Source organism: Argopecten irradians, chromosome 5 (assembly GCF_041381155.1).
Source record: "Argopecten irradians isolate NY chromosome 5, Ai_NY, whole genome shotgun sequence".
NCBI classification, from domain to species: Eukaryota; Metazoa; Mollusca; class Bivalvia; order Pectinida; family Pectinidae; genus Argopecten; species Argopecten irradians.
Window position 1 is genome coordinate 6,667,196 of NC_091138.1, and position 19,229 is coordinate 6,686,424.

The window sequence follows — 19,229 nt, forward strand, 5'->3', positions numbered from 1 at the left end:
GGTCATGAAATGATCTCAATATTTGATTTCTTTCACATCTTCTTTAAAAAATGTTTTCATGAAACAGAATATCCTTAAAACAAGTTTTAATGTCTTATATACTGATAAATAATTGTATACAATCATTATGAATACTTTCTTATCTCCAGTAAAATCTAAGATTGATAAGTTTCTAATAAATATGTATGATTCGGAGTAAATTGTCTTAAAACCTATACAGTATAATACCTACATAAAAAGAGGTCTGGTTTTCGGAGAAACAATCTTTTTAACCTCCTCGATTGTTATAAACAGGGGCCACAAAACTCTTGATATGAATAGGTAGCTCAGAAATGGAATTTTTCCCATGGAATCTCCATCATCGGCCTGAAATGATTGTTGACTCAGTCAGTGAGAATTTGTTTACCTACAATGCTACTCGGCATGCCGGTGACCTTATTCACCTGTGAGACTGACCTTCAGGTACGAGGGTATTGTGAATCAATGACCGGTAATTGTCACATAAACACGATATTATTGAGAAGTAGGCTACTCAATACAATCATTGGTCAGCTCTGATTAGTACCTAAAGCTATCTTTGATCTTTGTCCGATTAAATTTGTTTTATGAGGATTTATTTGGTTTGCCATGTTGTAGCTATGTTTACTTTTCCTTACGATATCAATAGCTGAAATGTTTGACCTGATAACCTGCTTGGCAGACCTTTAGAAATACTGGACACTCAACTTATTGACATTTAAATTCAAACGGTATCAAAATGGAGAAAAATTGGATGGAAAAGATTTAATTTTGATGCTGAAAAGAACCCCAATTTATTAGGTAGCGAAAGCATGAGTGGATTTTTATCATAAGATTAGAATCTTGTGAAAGTGAAACCCCTAGTAGTCACAGCGTCCTAATGTTATCTCATCATTTAAAGACTGTTGGTAATGATATACTAAAGCAGTGAATAACATTGAAGCTTATACGTTACATTTGTGGTTGGTTTTTTTATAAAGAAACCTATTAATCTGGAAGATTTTCCATTAAAGTTAGTTACGTTATAGCTGGGAGCTGTAACCCAGGTGTTCAGTGTACATTTCAATGATACGACTTAGATATAGAGAGGCTGGATTTACATCTGGGGTTACATGTTTACAAGGCTGTCTTTGGACAGACTTAATTAGGGAGCTGACAAAGTTTACCCATAATCTTCAGTTACACAAGTATTAGCTTAGATGCATGTACAAATGATAACTGTTTCTATAGCATTCCTCAGGGTCCAATAAGTAAAGGAGCTTAACTATAGAAGTACATTGTAAATGGCCATGCAGGTGGCCAGCTTTCTTAGCAATCATTGTTTTTAAAGTCGATTCTGTAAAAAGTTTCAGGATGCTTTTAAAGTATGGGCATCTTTCCTTTAGGATCATGAATTGAACATTTCCTACAGGGGTCAGTAAACCTTTAAACCTATAGGTCTATTTGTGACCTTTAATGAAGGTGATGTGTTTCCTTAATGGAGACATAATGTAAGCTAACACAACACTAATACTAAATACACTGTTGTAAGAACATAATGTAAGCTAACACAACACTAATACTAATACTAAATACACTGTTAAGTAAGAACAAATAACTAACAACATAATACTGTGAAGAAATAATTAACTGGTGGTAAGTAAGCTAACACAACACACAATACTAAATACACTGTTGTAAGAACATAGTAAGCAACACACACTAAACTAAATACACTGTTGTAAGAACATAATGTAAGCTAACACAACACTAATACTAAATACACTGTTGTAAGAACATAATGTAAGCTAACACAACACTAATACTAAATACACTGTTGTAAGAACATAATGTAAGCTAACACAACACTAATACTAAATGATGTGTTTCCTTAATGGAACATAATGTAAGCTAACACAACACTAATACTAAATACACTGTTGTAAGAACATAATGTAAGCTAACACAACACTAATACTAAATACACTGTTGTAAGAACATAATGTAAGCTAACACAACACTAATACTAAATACACTGTTGTAAGAACATAATGTAAGCTAACACAACACTAATACTAAATACACTGTTGTAAGAACATAATGTAAGCTAACACAACACTAATACTAAAATACACTAATACTAAATACACTGTTGTAAGAACATAATGTAAGCTAACACAACACTAATACTAAATACACTGTTGTAGATAACTACATGTATACTACCTCTTTATTTACTGTTGAGAAGAAATTTAATTGTTTTATTTCCTTTGCAGTCCTCTAGAAGCCAGCCTGCCATAGGCCTGAAGCAGACCCCTAAGTCGCGGGTAAGTTACACAATGACATCAGGTACTGTTGTCTTATTTTGTTGAGTAAACTGTAAATAATGGATAGTATATTGATCTGCCGTGAAAAGAACTTGTAGATTCCATGTCTTTGGACTTAATTATGATAGATATAGTGATGACCCTTTGTAGTATACCAGAATCACACATACATGTACTGTATGTGCCGTGCTGTACCTTGGCCATCTTTATATTAGCCTCAAGTCAAATAAGATCAACAATGGCTTTATCAGATACCCAGTATGTAAAATACAGCCTAATCCTGGATTCCACATATAATCTAGTTGTCATTGGTGACCTTATGATGGATTGTTACTAATGGACAGTCTTCTCCTCCTGGGACACCTGGATCTCACCATATACTTGTACTTCTTTCTTGAGAAGTCTTAAAGGTATATTAGGCCTTGTGGAGAAAAAGGGAAAGGGGTATCGTATAGTCCCAAACCCATCCTGTTGCGTTGAGTATTTTATTTTATATTATTGAGTTTTACATTATACACGTACTTGTTCAACAAAAAATTTTGTTGTTCTTGGTTAAGTGTTTATAGATTGTGATTTGAAGTATATGGGGTACATATGTATCCGTTGTTTTTAATGATTTGAAGTTCAAGCATTACCTCCTATTCTTTTGTCCGATTTTGTGATATTTTGGTATCAAATCTTCATTGGAAAGAAGATTGGAATCAGCAATGTTTTGAAAGTACATATGTACTGCGAAAAGATATATTTCAGAGTTGTTATAGGTAGCCTCTTTCTATGTTTTAAAACTAGAGTATCTAAACAATTGTTACTTTATTTGAAATAGAATACAATGGTTTATTCTAGTTTGTGTTTTTAGAGATGTGATCTTTTGTTGAGATAATATATATACGACATGCCATATGTTTGCCGTTGGAGGTTCCTAATCAGTGTCATCTGAGCGTTTGTTATTGATGGTATGCACAATGCACTTAACAGTCGTTTTCCAGGCAGATTGACAGATTATGCTGTATAAATAAAATAGATGCCTTTCTACTGAATTAACAGTCTCTGCATGTAGGAAAGATTGGATTTAGGCTGAATGATATATTCAGAATTTTATTTAGGTAGATTTTTTTTGGTTCAGTGAATATCAGCAGTCATTCTTTTGAAAATATGTATTTTAATCAGTACAGTGTAATTCACATCAAAACTTCCCCTTTTACACAAAATTAACTAGATTTTTCAGCAGAATACAATTTTCATCATCTACCATGTACATTCTGTGGCAGTGTATATGATTCAATTAACATAAAAATATATAACTATTTTTATTTGACAGTTACTTTACAAGGAAGACAAATGTTTATAGGGACATTAGATAAATTTCTGTTACATATGAGACAATACTGCTACGTACAAAAGTAACATCCCTAGTTAGAGTAAGGTACATTAATGTGTCTCTCAAAGTCTGGATGACAGAGTTTTATAGTGTATTGCTTTGATGGTTGGGTTATGAAAATTATTTTTAATTAAATTTTGAGTTATGCTGAATATGCCAAGAATGGTAATTATATAAACATTTTAACTGTTGAACTGATTGACAGGCAATGTTTGTATTTGGAAGCTTTAACAGGTCTTTAAATAGGATATATTGCTTACAGAATGAGTTGGAATTACATTATATATATAATTCTCTAGCAATTTGAAACATGTACATCAGTAATAGATAATGAACATTTCACACATACTACAATTCAATTATGTAAATAAATAATCTACAAAATATCCAATAAGTTGAAATAATTATAAAAAACAACAGAAACAATCCTGTGATTTCATAATATAAATTGAAATTCAATATATGAATACTGTGAATAAGGCTTTATCAGGAACATAAGTAAAAAACAATGATACGACATACATCTGCAAGTATATGTTAATTAAGTAAGTGTTTGTTCTGCTAATTAACAGCCTAATTAATGATATCCTACTTACAGCTCATTAGCTTCATTTAAACACTTCTCACCTAGATTTGTTTGTTTAGTGATTGTCGACTTTTTGATACCAGTGTTTACCTGTTCTCACCTGTCTTGATAGCCTGACACAACACACTAATGATGAGGTTTGTAATGGTCAGGGCCCCCTACCTAATAAGCCTATACTATCTGGTGTATATGTGAGGTTTCAATGGGGCCACATGCTGTTAGGATTTACAGGTGAAAATTCCACAGGTAAACTTTAACAAACTATAGTGACATTAGCCTATCTATGTATCTGGTAGATACATGTGTAGCAGATGAAGGGTGTTTTGATGGCCCAAGACTTAAGATAAAACTCTGCGACATACACATAGATTATCCTGATGAGTTTAGGATTTTCTCATTTATTCAGGTAAGAAAAAACTTATAGTGAGGTAAATCTGTCAGTCTATGTGTGTCTGTGGTGTGGTAGTTTGATGTACTAGGATATGTTCTGTCACATGTATACCTGTACATCTTCAGACATGTTCTGTGCTGAGGGGCAGATCTTCCCCCCCAACATACACAACAAGTGTCCTTTTGCCAAATAACAAGGATATCATGCACACACCACTGTAGGTATATCTTTTTTTTGCTTAATTCATAGAACTGTGAGACTTGTGTGCAGCATATCGCCATTGTAAGCTAGGAGCAAGCAGTGATTAATTATCATACTGTATACACAGGTCTAGTTAGGATTATGTGATTCAGCCAGGATTATAGCATAGACAATATGATGCTGCATCCACACTTCAAAATTAAACCATGGGTATGTAATATATATTATATATCCTAATTATTGTTTGATTCTATCTAATTGTTACGGAATATTTCTCTTCTGCATATAGGGACTTGATTGTTAATCTGTATTTCTGGATTCTATGTATAATTCTAATAATGATATGTGCTAATTAGATTTATGAAACCGAATATATATATATAACTTTAATTCATTATTGCATATAATTGTATATAAAATGGTTTGGATTTAGCTGATTTCTCTACCCTATAGATATCGAATGATAAAACTTGTATGTAAAATGGTTCGGATATTAAGCTGTTTTGTCTTCGATGCTGTGCAGTCTTATCTATACCTGATTTCTGTTTGTATATAAACCTGTCAGTATGTGTATCAGGGCTCAACAGGTGGCTATGTTCTGGTTCTAATAAAGCCATGAAGAAGATGTTCAGTGGCATATACCATTTCCTGTAAATGTGGTTTTATTCATAAAATAAATCCCTGTGAGATTGTAGGAATGAAGGATTCCTCAGGATCAGCTGATAAGGAAATATAGAAATATATCTTTTTTACCTTGTGTACTGTTGTTGTGCCATCTTACATCCTAGCTGTTTATAAATTTGACACCATTATTTTTGCCCCTTTGAGAGAAATTAATCTTTTGCTCCTTAGCGACCTACGAGACTCGTAGATACTATCTTTAGGTTATTTCTATAGTTAAATTTGGCAGTCAAATGGAATCTGAGATATATTCCACTTTTTATTCAGTGTTCAGACAATTAAAAGAAGTATGTCGATTCCACTGTACTCCTAAACACCTGATAAACACAGTTTGGTGGTGTACTATTTAAAGACTGGATATTTAATGTTGAGGAAGCTTGGCACCACCTCCAGTAGAGATTGGTAGGCCAACTGTTGCTTCCTGTATGTATTCTGACTGCTCTTCCCAACACTCTGATTATCTGATAACTTCGCTCTAATACAGAATTAAACAAGAACATTTTGTGCAAATTGAATTGCATACCAAAATTCCTGGGGGATGCTTCGACTGTATCTATTTTCAATTTTATCCTAAATAAGTTGAATTGCATTTGATCAATTGAATTACATAGTTCCCAGGGAGAGTTGCATGACTGAGTTAATTTTAGAACTATTCTCTTGAGAGTTGACTTGTCAGGACCGATTATTACCATATGTAGAATATTCACACTCTTAGAATAAACAAAAGTGCATATATGGAAACCAAATGTCAAGGACATTGCTAATTATTGAGCACCAGATTTTATCTTTAATACGGATGGTTGGGGATAATAAGGATGGTTATTTATAGAATAAATAAAGATGGTTATAATGGGATAATAAGGATAAATAAGGATGGTTATAAGGGGATAATAAGGATGGTTATAAGGGGAAAATAAGGATGGTTATAAGGGGATAATAAGGATGGTTATAAGGGGATATAAAGGATGGTTATAAGGGGATATTAAAGATGGTTATGAGGGGATAATAAGGATGGTTATAAGGGGATAATAAGGATGGTTATAAGGGGATAATAAGGATGGTTATAAGGGGAAAATAAGGATGGTTATAAGGGGATAATAAGGATGGTTATAAGGGGATAATAAGGATGGTTATAAGGGGGTAATAAGGATGGTTATAAGGGGATAATAAGGATGGTTATAAGGATAAATAAGGATGGTTATAAGGATAAATAAGGATGGTTATAAGGGGATAATAAGGATGGTTATAAGGATAAATAAGGATGGTTATAAGGATAAATAAGGATGGTTATAAGGATAAATAAGGATGGTTATAAGGATAAATAAGGATGGTTATAAGGGGTAATAAGGATGTTTATAAGGGGATAATAATGATGGTTATAAGGGGATAATAAGGATGGTTAAAAGGGGGTAATAAGGATGGTTATAAGGGGATAATAAGGATGGTTATAAGGGGATAATAAGGATGGTTATAAGGGGATAATAAGGATGGTTATAAGGGGATAATAAGGATAGTTATAAGGGGATATTAAGGATGGTTATAAGGGGATAATAAGGATGATTATAAGGGGATATTAAGGATGGTTATAAGGGGATAATAAGGATGGTTATAAGGGGATAATAAGGATGGTTATAAGGGGATAATAAGGATGGTTATAAGGAGTAATAAGGATGGTTTATAAGGGGATAATAAGGATGGTTATAAGGGGAAAATAAGGATGGTTATAAGGGGATAATAAGGATGGTTATAAGGGGATAATAAGGATGGTTATAAGGGGATAATAAGGATGGTTATAAGGGGATAATAAGGACGGTTATAAGGAGTAATAAGGACGGTTATAAGGGGATAATAAGGATGGTTATAAGGGGAAAATAAGGATGGTTATAAGGGGATAATAAGGATGGTTATAAGGGGATAATAAGGACGGTTATAAGGGGATAATAAGGACGGTTATAAGGGTATAATAAGGATGATTATAAAGGATTAATAAGTATGGATTTAAGGGGATAATAAGAACGGTTATAAGGAGATGATAAGGATGGTTTATAAGGGGATAATAAGGATGGTTATAAGGGGAAAATAAGGATGGTTATAAGGGGATAATAAGGATGATTATAAAGGATTAATAAGTATGGATTTAAGGGGATAATAAGGATGGTTATAAGGAGTAATAAGGATGGTTTATAAGGGGATAATAAGGATGGTTATAAGGGGAAAATAAGGATGGTTATAAGGGGATAATAAGGATGGTTATAAGGGGATAATAAGGATGGTTATAAGGGGATAATAAGGATGGTTATAAGGGGATAATAAGGATGGTTATAAGGGGATAATAAGGACGGTTATAAGGAGTAATAAGGACGGTTATAAGGGGATAATAAGGATGGTTATAAGGGGAAAATAAGGATGGTTATAAGGGGATAATAAGGACGGTTATAAGGAGTAATAAGGACGGTTATAAGGGGATAATAAGGATGGTTATAAGGAGATGATAAGGATGGTTATAAGGGGTAATAAGGATGTTTATAAGGGGTAATAAGGATGGTTTTAAGGGGATAATAAGGACGGTTATAAGGGATAATAAGGATGGTTATAAGGGGTAATAAGGATGTTTATAATGGGTAATAAGGATTGTTATAATGGGACAATAAGAATGGTTTTAAGGGGATAATAAGTATGGTTATAAGGATGTAATAAGGTTGGTTATATATAGGGATAATAAGGGGGTAATAAGGATGGTTTTAAGGGGATAATAAGGATGGTTTTAATGGTAATAAGGATGGTTTTAAGGGGTAATAAGGACAGTTTTAAGGGGATAATCAGAACAGTTATAAGGGGATAATAAGGACGGTTTAAAAGGGGATAATAAGGATGGTTATAAGGTGTCAATAAGGATGATTTTAATTATCTTTATTTTACCTTCTATGTTTATTCATTATTTGTTTTTTTAAATAGAATGGATCTTGCTAACAAAAATGAGATAACATTTTTCTGTTGCACTCCAAAAAGGTTGTCTGATTTAAAGAACATGTGAGGCAGTTATATCGCTGATCAATATTTCCTTGAACGTTACTTCAAACTTAATGCTGCTGGTTTTAAAGAAACAAAACGATTCATCTGTGTATCAGCTACATTAGAACTGGGCTAATTTCATCTCCAGTTTACTGCCATCATTAAATACCCACTCCCCTCCCTTTTCCTCGTTTTTCCAACCTCCCTATTGCCTTAATAATCAGAATAACCACTTGCCTTCTATCTCTGGTACCAGATAATGAAATCCAAGACTGAAAAATTGATTTTTTTTCTCCTCTCTTTTGACACATGGGTATTCTCCAGGTTATGGCTCCAAGTGTCACTATTGGACTAATGTGTGTGTGACCGTTTATGTAAGGCCAAGTGCAGATAATTTCAGTTTATAGGGATATAAACTTTCTTTTATTAAATAGTAATTGTGTTAAATAATTTTGACATTTTATTCATTGAAAAACTTTGTTTATTAATTCCTTTGAAGCATAATTAATAAGATTAGAGATAAATAATTCAAGAAATTAAAGATGATGAAAAAAAAATCTTTCAAACTTATGCAAATTGTGTATAATTTTATTGCTCCATGATTATGTGTTAAGTGCATTGTAAACTGTGTTGTATGTAGTGTAGACGTTGGAGGGTAGGGCTGAGATATTCAGGGTATAGTGTGACAAGGGATTCAAATTTGGTGATTCATTTTGGTATGATTCATGTCAAGCTGATAAAAATGGGCTGTGGTGAATGGTACCTGAAACATTATATAAGACTAGAGATAATCTGGTTATCTATACCCTCACCTATAAATATAGTGCTGTGTCCATTCTGTGTTTATAACAAGTAAAGTAACTGTCCAGGTAACTACAATGTAGACATCCCCCACCTGTGTTCATCCCTGTCACATGTGACATGTTTATTACACAATCGTACAGTCACTGACCATAGACCATGTATTTCCTGGTTTCTTGTACATATTTCCAATTCTAATGATGTATCAAGAAATTTAAGTACAGAATCAGTTTTTTAACTATCTATCTGGTTCATTAGATGGTTTCAAAGGATAATAATTAGATTGTTTCTGTATAAGATTAAGCACAGGTAAATTTTACCTGTATGTTGACCTAGTATGTCCTAACTACCATTGACCTGGTATATTGACCCCTGATCCCTAACTTTGAGCTCCCTCAGGCTCTCTCCCAGCTCCCTGTAGTTTCCATTGGTCCACACACAGCACCAGTCTCCTGCCACTACTACCAACACTACCCTCCCCCTCCCACAGCTGATGGACTAGCCCTGTGTAAATACATCAGAATGGTTATGAGCTTGGGAAATCTCCCCCATAATCTGCTGCCAAATGGAACTTTCCAGCAGCAGTGAGCATTTGAACTTGTAACTCCAACAGAAACCCTTCCTGTACAACCTTCCATGTAGAGTTATAAAATCCAGGAACATGTTTGGAAATGGTAGTTGTGTGATGGATTATCACTGAGGAGATTTAATGGGAAGAGACTTTTTAGTGTCTATATTGTGTGTGATGGATGTTGTGTAGTTGTCAAGTAGTGGTTCTATTGATCTAAACATTACAAATGATAACTCAAGTCCTATCAGTGTTTAAGGTAAGTAAACAACCATCAGTTATTTCCACCTGGATTAATGACTGATTAATTAGCCATTAACAGGTGTATGGACACTGTAGATGTATACTGTACAGTGTTGTATATAGATGTATACTGTACACTTAGGAACAACACAAGGCATGGTATTCACTAAATAATACACTAAAAATAACACTTGATATCATGCTCTTTGATTAATTATCAGGGCAGGTAATTAAAACTAATTGTAATTGTGTAATACTTAATTGATATCATGCACAGTTTGATTAATTACCAGGGCAAAAATTGATTGTAATTGTGATATAATATTATCTAAAAATAGGCTATATATGTTATAATAAATGAATGTTTTTCATAAATTGAAGTGGAGAAAAACCTGTATAAACTTGTACATGCTTAAAAATAAAAATATTTGTGAGTTTAAAAAAACAGTTATTTTACCTTGATAGGGTTTGTTTGAACACATATGTCAATATTTTGACAGGAGTTGAATTCAAGTTGTGTGCTCTGACACTGAACCTGTTTGTTAATATAATTCTGTCACCAACTCCAGTCAACTCTAAACTCACTGTAGATACAGATCTACTGTACATATCCTCTGGTCAGTTACACAAATCTTAATCTCAAGTGTTGTTGTTGACATTATAAAGATTGCAGGTCACCTTCTGTACACACATCAGATAGGATCACGTTTACCCTGCAGATATTAATTTTATTTCCAACATTTTAAAAGGGTGTTGACATTATAAAAAAAGATTTCATTCTAATCACCAAAGATATCTGATGGTTATAATTGTATAGATTGATAGCCAGTGGTCAGTTCAATGTGTGCTGTCCATTGGTGTGTACAAAGGGTCATAAACTGACCCGTGTGTCCAGGCGCTGTGATTGACAAGCAGACACTTAAGGTGTGTAGGCCAATATACACTGGTCCATATCTAGTATTATTGGCTGTTAATTGCAGAACAAAGATAAAGTGTGTCAATATGAATTGTACCTTGACAGTGGGACTGTAGAGGTTTATTATAGGTTTAGTATTGTGGTTTCCTATCATTGTGTATGTGGACAATGACTGACTTCACAACTGTCATCCAAATTAGTCAACATTCTTATGTGTGTTCCTCTGGTTCCCTGGATTTACGTGACTCCACACCATTATGTTAGAGATTCCTGGTTGTAATTTATCATTCGTTTGATTTTCCAGCCAACAATATTTGGAACCATTGCAAAAGAGAAAACGACCCCGGAGGATTCCAGGGTGGTAAGTATTACAATTGATTTTCTTTATAACAGACTTTAGTTATACATCATGTAGGGATATATTGACTCTATTCTCAATGGTATTGAGTCGCTGAGTAGGTTACAAACAGCTGCTGCACTGGTATATTTGTTGTCATTATTAGTATTTGTGCATACGTTTGTCTACATGCTGCTAATTGCATGTCATTTCATTAAACGTATGGATGTGTTCAATATCTTAAGTGTCTGCAGAAGAAGTTCAAAGACTGTTTTTTGGACTACTTTGTTCGTAGGAGAACAGCACACTTGAATATCCTCTTGGAGTTTTATCAAGAAGTGTTCTAAGAAGTATGAAATAATCATCTCCAGTTCATGGAGGTACAGTAATTGATGTGGAGTCCTGAATCGTGTTTGGATGTTTAGATGTTTGCCAGTATTTCTTGTGACTTGTACTGTATGCCCCACACAAAATTCACTTGGCTTCCCTCAATTTACGTTCAGCAAAACAGTTAATTTGCCCTATACCTTGGAGGCTGCAGACTAGCTGCTAGACAATTTTTTGATTTATCATCTCCAGAATTCAAGGATTCAAAGTAGCGAAGAAAAAAAGAACAACAATTTTGCTTGGAGTTGTGCAGAATGTCTTGGAAGAAAAATAAACTACTCATTTAGGCACTTGCTGCTTGGGCGATGTAAAACACATGAGATATCTGGCAACCAATAATTCAGATTTTAAATACTAGTGTTGTTGTTAGGATTAAGATGGAGTATGTAGCTGAAGATTTAAACTAATTTGAATATCTTAAAAGATCACCCTATCAAGAAATGTAATGCGATAAACAATGGTCTTATTGGTATTGCTGCAATCAAATCATCATTTGGCTGGTAAATGTGCAGCGTACCAACATGTTACCATGGTGATTAGATGTCATTAGTAGGGTTAGGATTCATTTAACAATGAATAATTGATTAATCTTCTCATGAAATCTCTTGTTTTCTGTGGCAAAGTTTAACGGTGCACTGGAGGGCAATCAAGGGGAGATAATTTGATATTATGAGCTGAAGGGTAAAGTAATAAGCAGATGGACAGATAATCATTAGAGATTAATTAATACATTAGGAGATGTACATTGTAAATGTTTGAAGGTTATGATCTAAACATGTTTTATAATTTTAAAACTGTAATATGTATGTAGACAGAGTTATTTCAGAGGTTGTTTACATCAAATCTGTCTTTGATAGGATCAAGTGTTATATCATTGTTATGTAGATGAAATTTATGGACTCTCATATTTAACATTTTATTGAATATTATCTAATATGGCTATATTACTAGTATCCCCACTCATTCTGTATATTGGGTTTTGATGAGGTTGTATATATGTACCAATATTTTATAAAGTATCACATCATAATCATATGCTAATGTGTGGTCACATATGGTGTTCTATTTTTATACTTCCATAAGTAGGGTAGGTGATATCCAGTGTTAAAATGCAGAATTTTACCACAACGTTGCATTCCACGTTTCTTAACCATAATTTATGTAGCATTCCACTTTAAACTCTAGAAGATATATATCTTCACATTCTGAGATTTTTGTTAAAGCTCCAAATTAAATCTGTATGCAGTAAAACTAAGGTTGCTGTCGACAGTGATGTGGCCTAAATTGTCTAATTACTGGATCATTAGATAGACCAGTGGGAAGTGTGCGGCCCTTTAATAGGTACCAGGTGTCCTTGTTTAGGTCTTGTGTGCCAACTCCTCTACCATTGACACACAGCTCAGATCAAATTAAGTGTCTGCTATAATAAATATCAGCACTCGAGTAATTTGGTTACCTCCCTTGCTTGATATACACCTCTGTATAATTCAATTTTGGGAGTGTGGGAGCTAGCTCTGTTTTTTTGTGATCTATATGTTCTAGGAAAACACTAATTACTTCATTACTGAGTTTAGTGTAATTGTGTTACAGTCATTAACGATCTACCAGAGAACCAATGTGTTTGGTTTCTCTTCGATAATGTGTGGAGTATTAATGTTAGCTCAGTTTCTGCCTGCTCACATAGTTCAAGTATGTAGCATTAAAAAAAAATAATTAAAAAAACAAAATGATGTCCGTGCTGCTGTTAGTGATAAAGTTACAATACATAAACATGCTGTGGTCATTAATATCGTTACCATTTTTTTTTTATTTAACTCACCAGTATTTAAAACCTTTTTTCTTTTAACTTGAATTGGAGTCAGTCAGTACAGTCAAAATTTGTGAAGATCTTGATGTTTTTTTGGTAAACTTGATGTGTTCTTGTAACACTCAGCTTTCTCGTATTTATATGATTTATTGAGCATTTTGAGGCAATTTTAACACATGAGGTTTCTGTAGTGAGTTTTATGTAATGACTAGAGATTTAACATAAAATGTTCTCAACAAGATAGGGCCATTATCGTTTTGTGACTTCCATGTATGTGTAATGATTAAAAACTTTCAAGATTTGTTTTAAACTCTTGACCATGTTGTATAATGTTGTAAAACATCTTCATGAAATAGGCGAGCTAATATTGTTTCAAAGCGTGAACATTCTCAAAACATAAAGCAACAACCTTTCTTTGGCATGGGGAATACATGGGTATAAATTGAAACAAGCCTGATTCCTCCAGAATCATTACTGATCTAAAACATGGGAGTGATTACCTGCTACCTTTAAAAACAAGGAAATAAAATAATCTGAATCTAATCTGAATCTACCTTGCTGGCCGAGAACATCAAACATGATAACCACTGGATCTATTAGACTACCAGCAACTGGTGGGCCCACTGCTGATTAGTGGCAAAAGGCAGGCATTGTGCATATGATGTTATAGAAATTTTACTCCGATTGTAAACTCAGAAATCAATATGTATTATTTCATGTTTCAGTTTCATTAAAGATGCTCCACCGCCGACAGGACATAAATGATATTCATCATTCGAACAATAGTTGACGTTTAATCGTGTATGTATATGTCTAATTAACACAAAAAAATAATATAAAATAATTTATTTTGCCTTTTGTGCGTGAGCAATCAGTACTTCATTCTATATAGGATATAGTGGCACCGATTTTTTTCGGGATGCAATTAATTATTTTTTATAGTTTTAACTTCAAGTAAAATTAGAAGCTCAAACTTTTCAACGGTGGTAATGGTGTAAAGTAAGTAACTTTTGTAACTGAAGAAAAATACTAAATCGTCTGTTGTTGTTCTTGATAGTGAAAAAATACTATTTGTCAGCGGTGGAGCATCTTTAATAATAATTCGTTGATATCTAAAGTTTTGAACCAGGCAATACTGTATACTCTTCTTATTGTGTATTGATTTTAAGCATCAAGGACAAAAATGAAGGTATAAAAATGATAAGAAATATCTATTTCTTAAATTTTCCTGATAACACATTTCAAGTTGTCAAAATAAAAGTTTTAAACATATGTAAACTAGCTGCGTACGTGCAAACACACATGCAAGATTCTGCTTCTATCTTCAGTTTTTGAAATTTTATTTTTTGGAAATAATGAGATTTCCTAAAATATGATTCAGCTTTTCTTTTTTAAGCTGTGAATGTTTTCCCAGTACATTATGAGCACACAGCCTATAGGTAATACAGCGTTGAATAGCCTTACTTGGACAAAGTTTGTTTCCGCTCCATATATGTATACCGTTACATTTCACTGTTTATTCAGACCTAGATAGGAAATAACCTCTTGTTTCAAAACCGGAAATTCACACTCCATGTTAAATTGTCTTCTGCTGTGCATGCACTTGAATTAAAAATGCCCCCACCCATGTTCATGAAACGAATGGATTTGTTTTTGAAAGAAAAGTATTTTGACAAACATCATAATTATGACTGGACATACAGTACAGCACGCACCAATATAATTTTTTTTCCCCAAATCTGTTAATATTAATCTGATTTACTTAAATTTTTTATCTGTTTTAAGCTGAAGTTACTTCAGTGGAAATATCTATTCAAAAAGAAATTTTGTCAGAAAAAATTGTATTTGGATCCAGCTGTACCTATTTCTTTAGAAAGCTTTTAGAGATTTTTCGCTGGCTGACAAAGTGATGTAAGTAACCTGCGTCATCAGTCCATTATAACAGGTAGCAGTTGTAGATGGTGTGTACCTGTTATATATATAAGATGAGTATCAGACAGATCTGTCTGGTGCCATCTCAAGGGGAGGGGGGGTCCTATCTCTGTACATCTCCAGATACTGTATATCCCCCTCCCTCTGTCTATAGTGGTTTATACTGTACCTCATTGCATCTGAACCTAAAACTTTGATGTTTTCTACTGCAGCTGGTTTCTTTATTGCTACGCCTCTTTTGTAGTTATTTGATTGAGGTGTCCACTCTGACCTAGCTCTCACATAACATCAACAACAGCATTGGCATATATAGTACCCTTGTAGATCCCATGTCCCCTCCATTGTACAATACCAGTGTTTCCCCTTTTACCCCTCATGTTGTACATGTACCTCTAATCTTCTATTGTCATCAAAGTTTTGGCCAGTCCTTGAGTTCTCTACCTATATATCTATACCCTTTATATATAGCTACTTTTTCTATCTGCTTTGCCTATACTGCCCCCTTTCCACCTATTGCCCTTCCCCCTCTGCCTATTATAACTATAGGTCTACCATCTCTTAGGCCTACCCCTTCCCTTCCACAGACCATAGAATTACTCTCTCCTTTTCCACCTATAACCCTCCCCCCCTGCCAATCCCCCCACCCCACCCACCCCCACCTGCCAATTTATTACCCCTCTCCCCATCTTTGGTGCCTTTATCTCTCTCTTACCATTTAACATTCTATATGAAGTTCAAAAACTTCACCCACCTGTTGAGTGGATGGCGGGAAGCTGTTATGATATATCAAAGTACATTTATCTGTATGTCTAAATATATCTTTGGCCTAAATAGTTGTAGGAAAACATATCCTCCAATAATACCTAGCTACTACATTTCCATTCATCAATCCCTCTGATTCCTGTGGTAGGATAGGCCCAGGCTTCTACTCCAAGAATGTTCCTATCTTGGAATGCCAGGATGTGGGAGAGGTCCAAGCCCTGGAATCTGTATATTTTGTCAATAAGGCTCTGAGTATTTATATATTTCATTATAATAATTAGAGTAAACAATGGCTCTCTCTGCGGGAGTTAATTATTAGATGATTATTATGTGGGTTTCCCCTAATTACTGATTACTTCAGGTCTCTCCCTATTGCATACATCCCTCTAATTGACCAGTGGCTGACCATACTGTGGGGGTGAAATGGTCTAGTACACTTTTACTCCTGTATGAAATATGATGATGGTCAAGTTATGGAAAACTCCAAGCCCATCCTTTCTTTCTACATGCCCCCTCCATTCCTCAGACAATAATTTGTAGGTGTAGTATTTTACCAGAATGGCTATTCTGATATTGTCTCTGGTTGTAATGATCATGGAGGCTTCTGTAGGACCTACAATGGTGAGTTAGCCACTCATTCTCCTCACACCCTCCCTAACATTAAACCTTAGAACATTGGTTAAATCATCTAAATTCTAAGCATGTTTTTGCCAATTCTAATGTAATTTTACTTTTTCTCTTCATATGTTCTTAGATTCTTCTATTTAATATAACCAAGGCTGAGGTCCTTTCCTTTGATTTTCAGAGCTTTGAGTTCCTTCCTGCAAAAATATTCACTGATCATTCTCTCTTTCTTACCCTTCAACTTGTTGGATATAATAAAGTTCCTTAAACCTCAATTGATTACTATGACTTGCCCCAGTTGCTTGTTGGTCCTTGGCCCACTCTAGACTTGGGGTCTCCACATGGCCCAAATAAACATATGGCCATACACTAATAGATAATCGTGATCTACAGTAAACATGGCTTCCGCTGCTGCAGGTGAATGCTTTCTATGTTTATGTTTGAGTGGACATGATTTTGGTCCCGGAAACACGATTCCTGCCAGTGTATATCAAAGTTAGGATTTCAAAAATGACAGCTTGGCTGAAAATCTGGCACAGAAAGATGTTTCAAAAATTGAAATTTGAATTATGCAGTATGATTTCTTTGTCACATATTTAGATTTGGATGTTGGTTTCAATGTCGATTATGCTGTCATGTTTCAGTGACACTGGAGAGTTCATTAAGAAGTTTTAAAGTGGGAATGCATATGGTGTACAATATCAAAATGGTTTGTTCTTTTGCGTTGCATCTTAAGCTTGCCCCGTCCTAAATTCAGATTGACAGCTGCTTGAACTGTTTCCATACAAACATATCTAGTTTTGTTATGGTAGTGGATTCAGTAAGTAGTTCACATCAATACTGTGTGACTACTTGTTATGGTAAGAATCAATGGTAGAGAGGTACCAGGTTACATCCTGTCCTGTGGCGGTATGTAAGTATTTCATAACCTTGTATAGATGGTAAACAATAGAGGCTGATTTGGATGACCTTTGACCCTCCTTACAAACTCCTTATATACAGGATCAGTTTGCTATTGAAGTGATCTGGTCTGGTGCCGAACCCAATTCTACATCAAGTACCGTGTAATGTTTTCTGTAAATTAATTAAAAACTATTCCCCTGTTTATTTCCTATTTTTGTTTTTGTGCAAAGTTGCTTACATGGAAGATGTGTTGGTATAGAATAGGAAGTCATCTTCAGGGAGTTATTTACAAAGTATAAAGAAATGGAATTACTTGTACCTATGTACGTTTATAAAGAAACATGTAATGATAGTGTTATTAGAACAAAGTTCATTATTATAAAAAATTACCCACTACAAAAGCTTAGCTGTGGTCAGGACACCATTAGTTATATATTATAACATGGCAAAACTTGAGTATAAGCTGTGATAGACAGGTGCTGTATCAAAAATCTCTTTGTTTTCTTTTCGAAGTGGAGCAGTTTCAGTTTTACAAACAGAAATCCCTGTAACAAGTATATCTGTAGTGGGTTTACCAGGAGGATGAACACTTTCAAAAAGTACTTTATTTGTAATAGGTTGTATTGTGTTCAGTTCAAAGTCAAGGATAAATTATGATCACATGCTATATATATGGCGATCAGGGGTTTCCACGGAAATGACAAATATCATTGAGGGCCATGTGTATACATATATAAATAGTTACAGTATAGTCTTATCTCTTCCTGTTACGTCATAATTATAGGGAAATATGGTATTTTTCCACGTAAAAACCTTACTTAGGTATTTAATTTTAAAAACTTATTTATTTCCATAATGATGCATTAATCCAATTTAATAGGATTCAAATTCTTTATATAAATAGTGTGGACATTGATTTGAAGTAAAAGTAGCATTTAATGTTGTCATAGTTACTGGTGATATTTGTTATAGGGTACGTTTATAGTATTGTAATCTGTTGTATCACCACTTATGTACAGTATATAATATATATATGTAGTCATGCTGACAATTAGAAATTAAGTGTCTTATAATCATGAGCAATTAAAATGACTTTTAAGGACTTTTTTGGTTTTCACACACGACTATTGTTTTCACAGATTTAATATGAAGATGTCTTTTTACTTACAAACCAATGAAAGCATGACCGAGTGATAGTCCAGTCAATATGTAATCGCTTTTAATATAGTAATTGATTTTTTGTGTTTATCTGTTCTAAACAGATGTTATTATAATAAATAGGATCAATGTCTTTTTAAGTTTTCTTCTATTACATCATCATGATAGAACATTGTAGGAAGCAAACATTTAGATAGCCTTATTAGACTCTAGCACTT

General features: G+C 34.0%; 1 protein-coding gene across 8 annotated transcripts in view; it reads left to right on the top strand.

Annotated features, from left to right (window-relative positions):
- LOC138322737 (ras-GEF domain-containing family member 1B-like) overlaps positions 1-19,229 on the top strand; it is a 118,263-nt gene that overhangs the window by 84,238 nt on the left and 14,796 nt on the right. For 4 of the 8 annotated variants that reach the window (XM_069266810.1, XM_069266814.1, XM_069266812.1 and 1 more), the window contains 2 exons: positions 2,274-2,324; positions 11,406-11,462. In XM_069266810.1, coding sequence (XP_069122911.1) covers positions 2,274-2,324; positions 11,406-11,462 — 108 coding nt within the window. Of the gene's footprint in view, positions 1-2,273; positions 2,325-4,545; positions 4,695-5,039; positions 5,091-9,989; positions 10,202-11,405; positions 11,463-19,229 lie in introns of those variants that run through there. The other 4 variants (XM_069266815.1, XM_069266816.1, XM_069266817.1 and 1 more) reach the window with 4 other exon arrangements.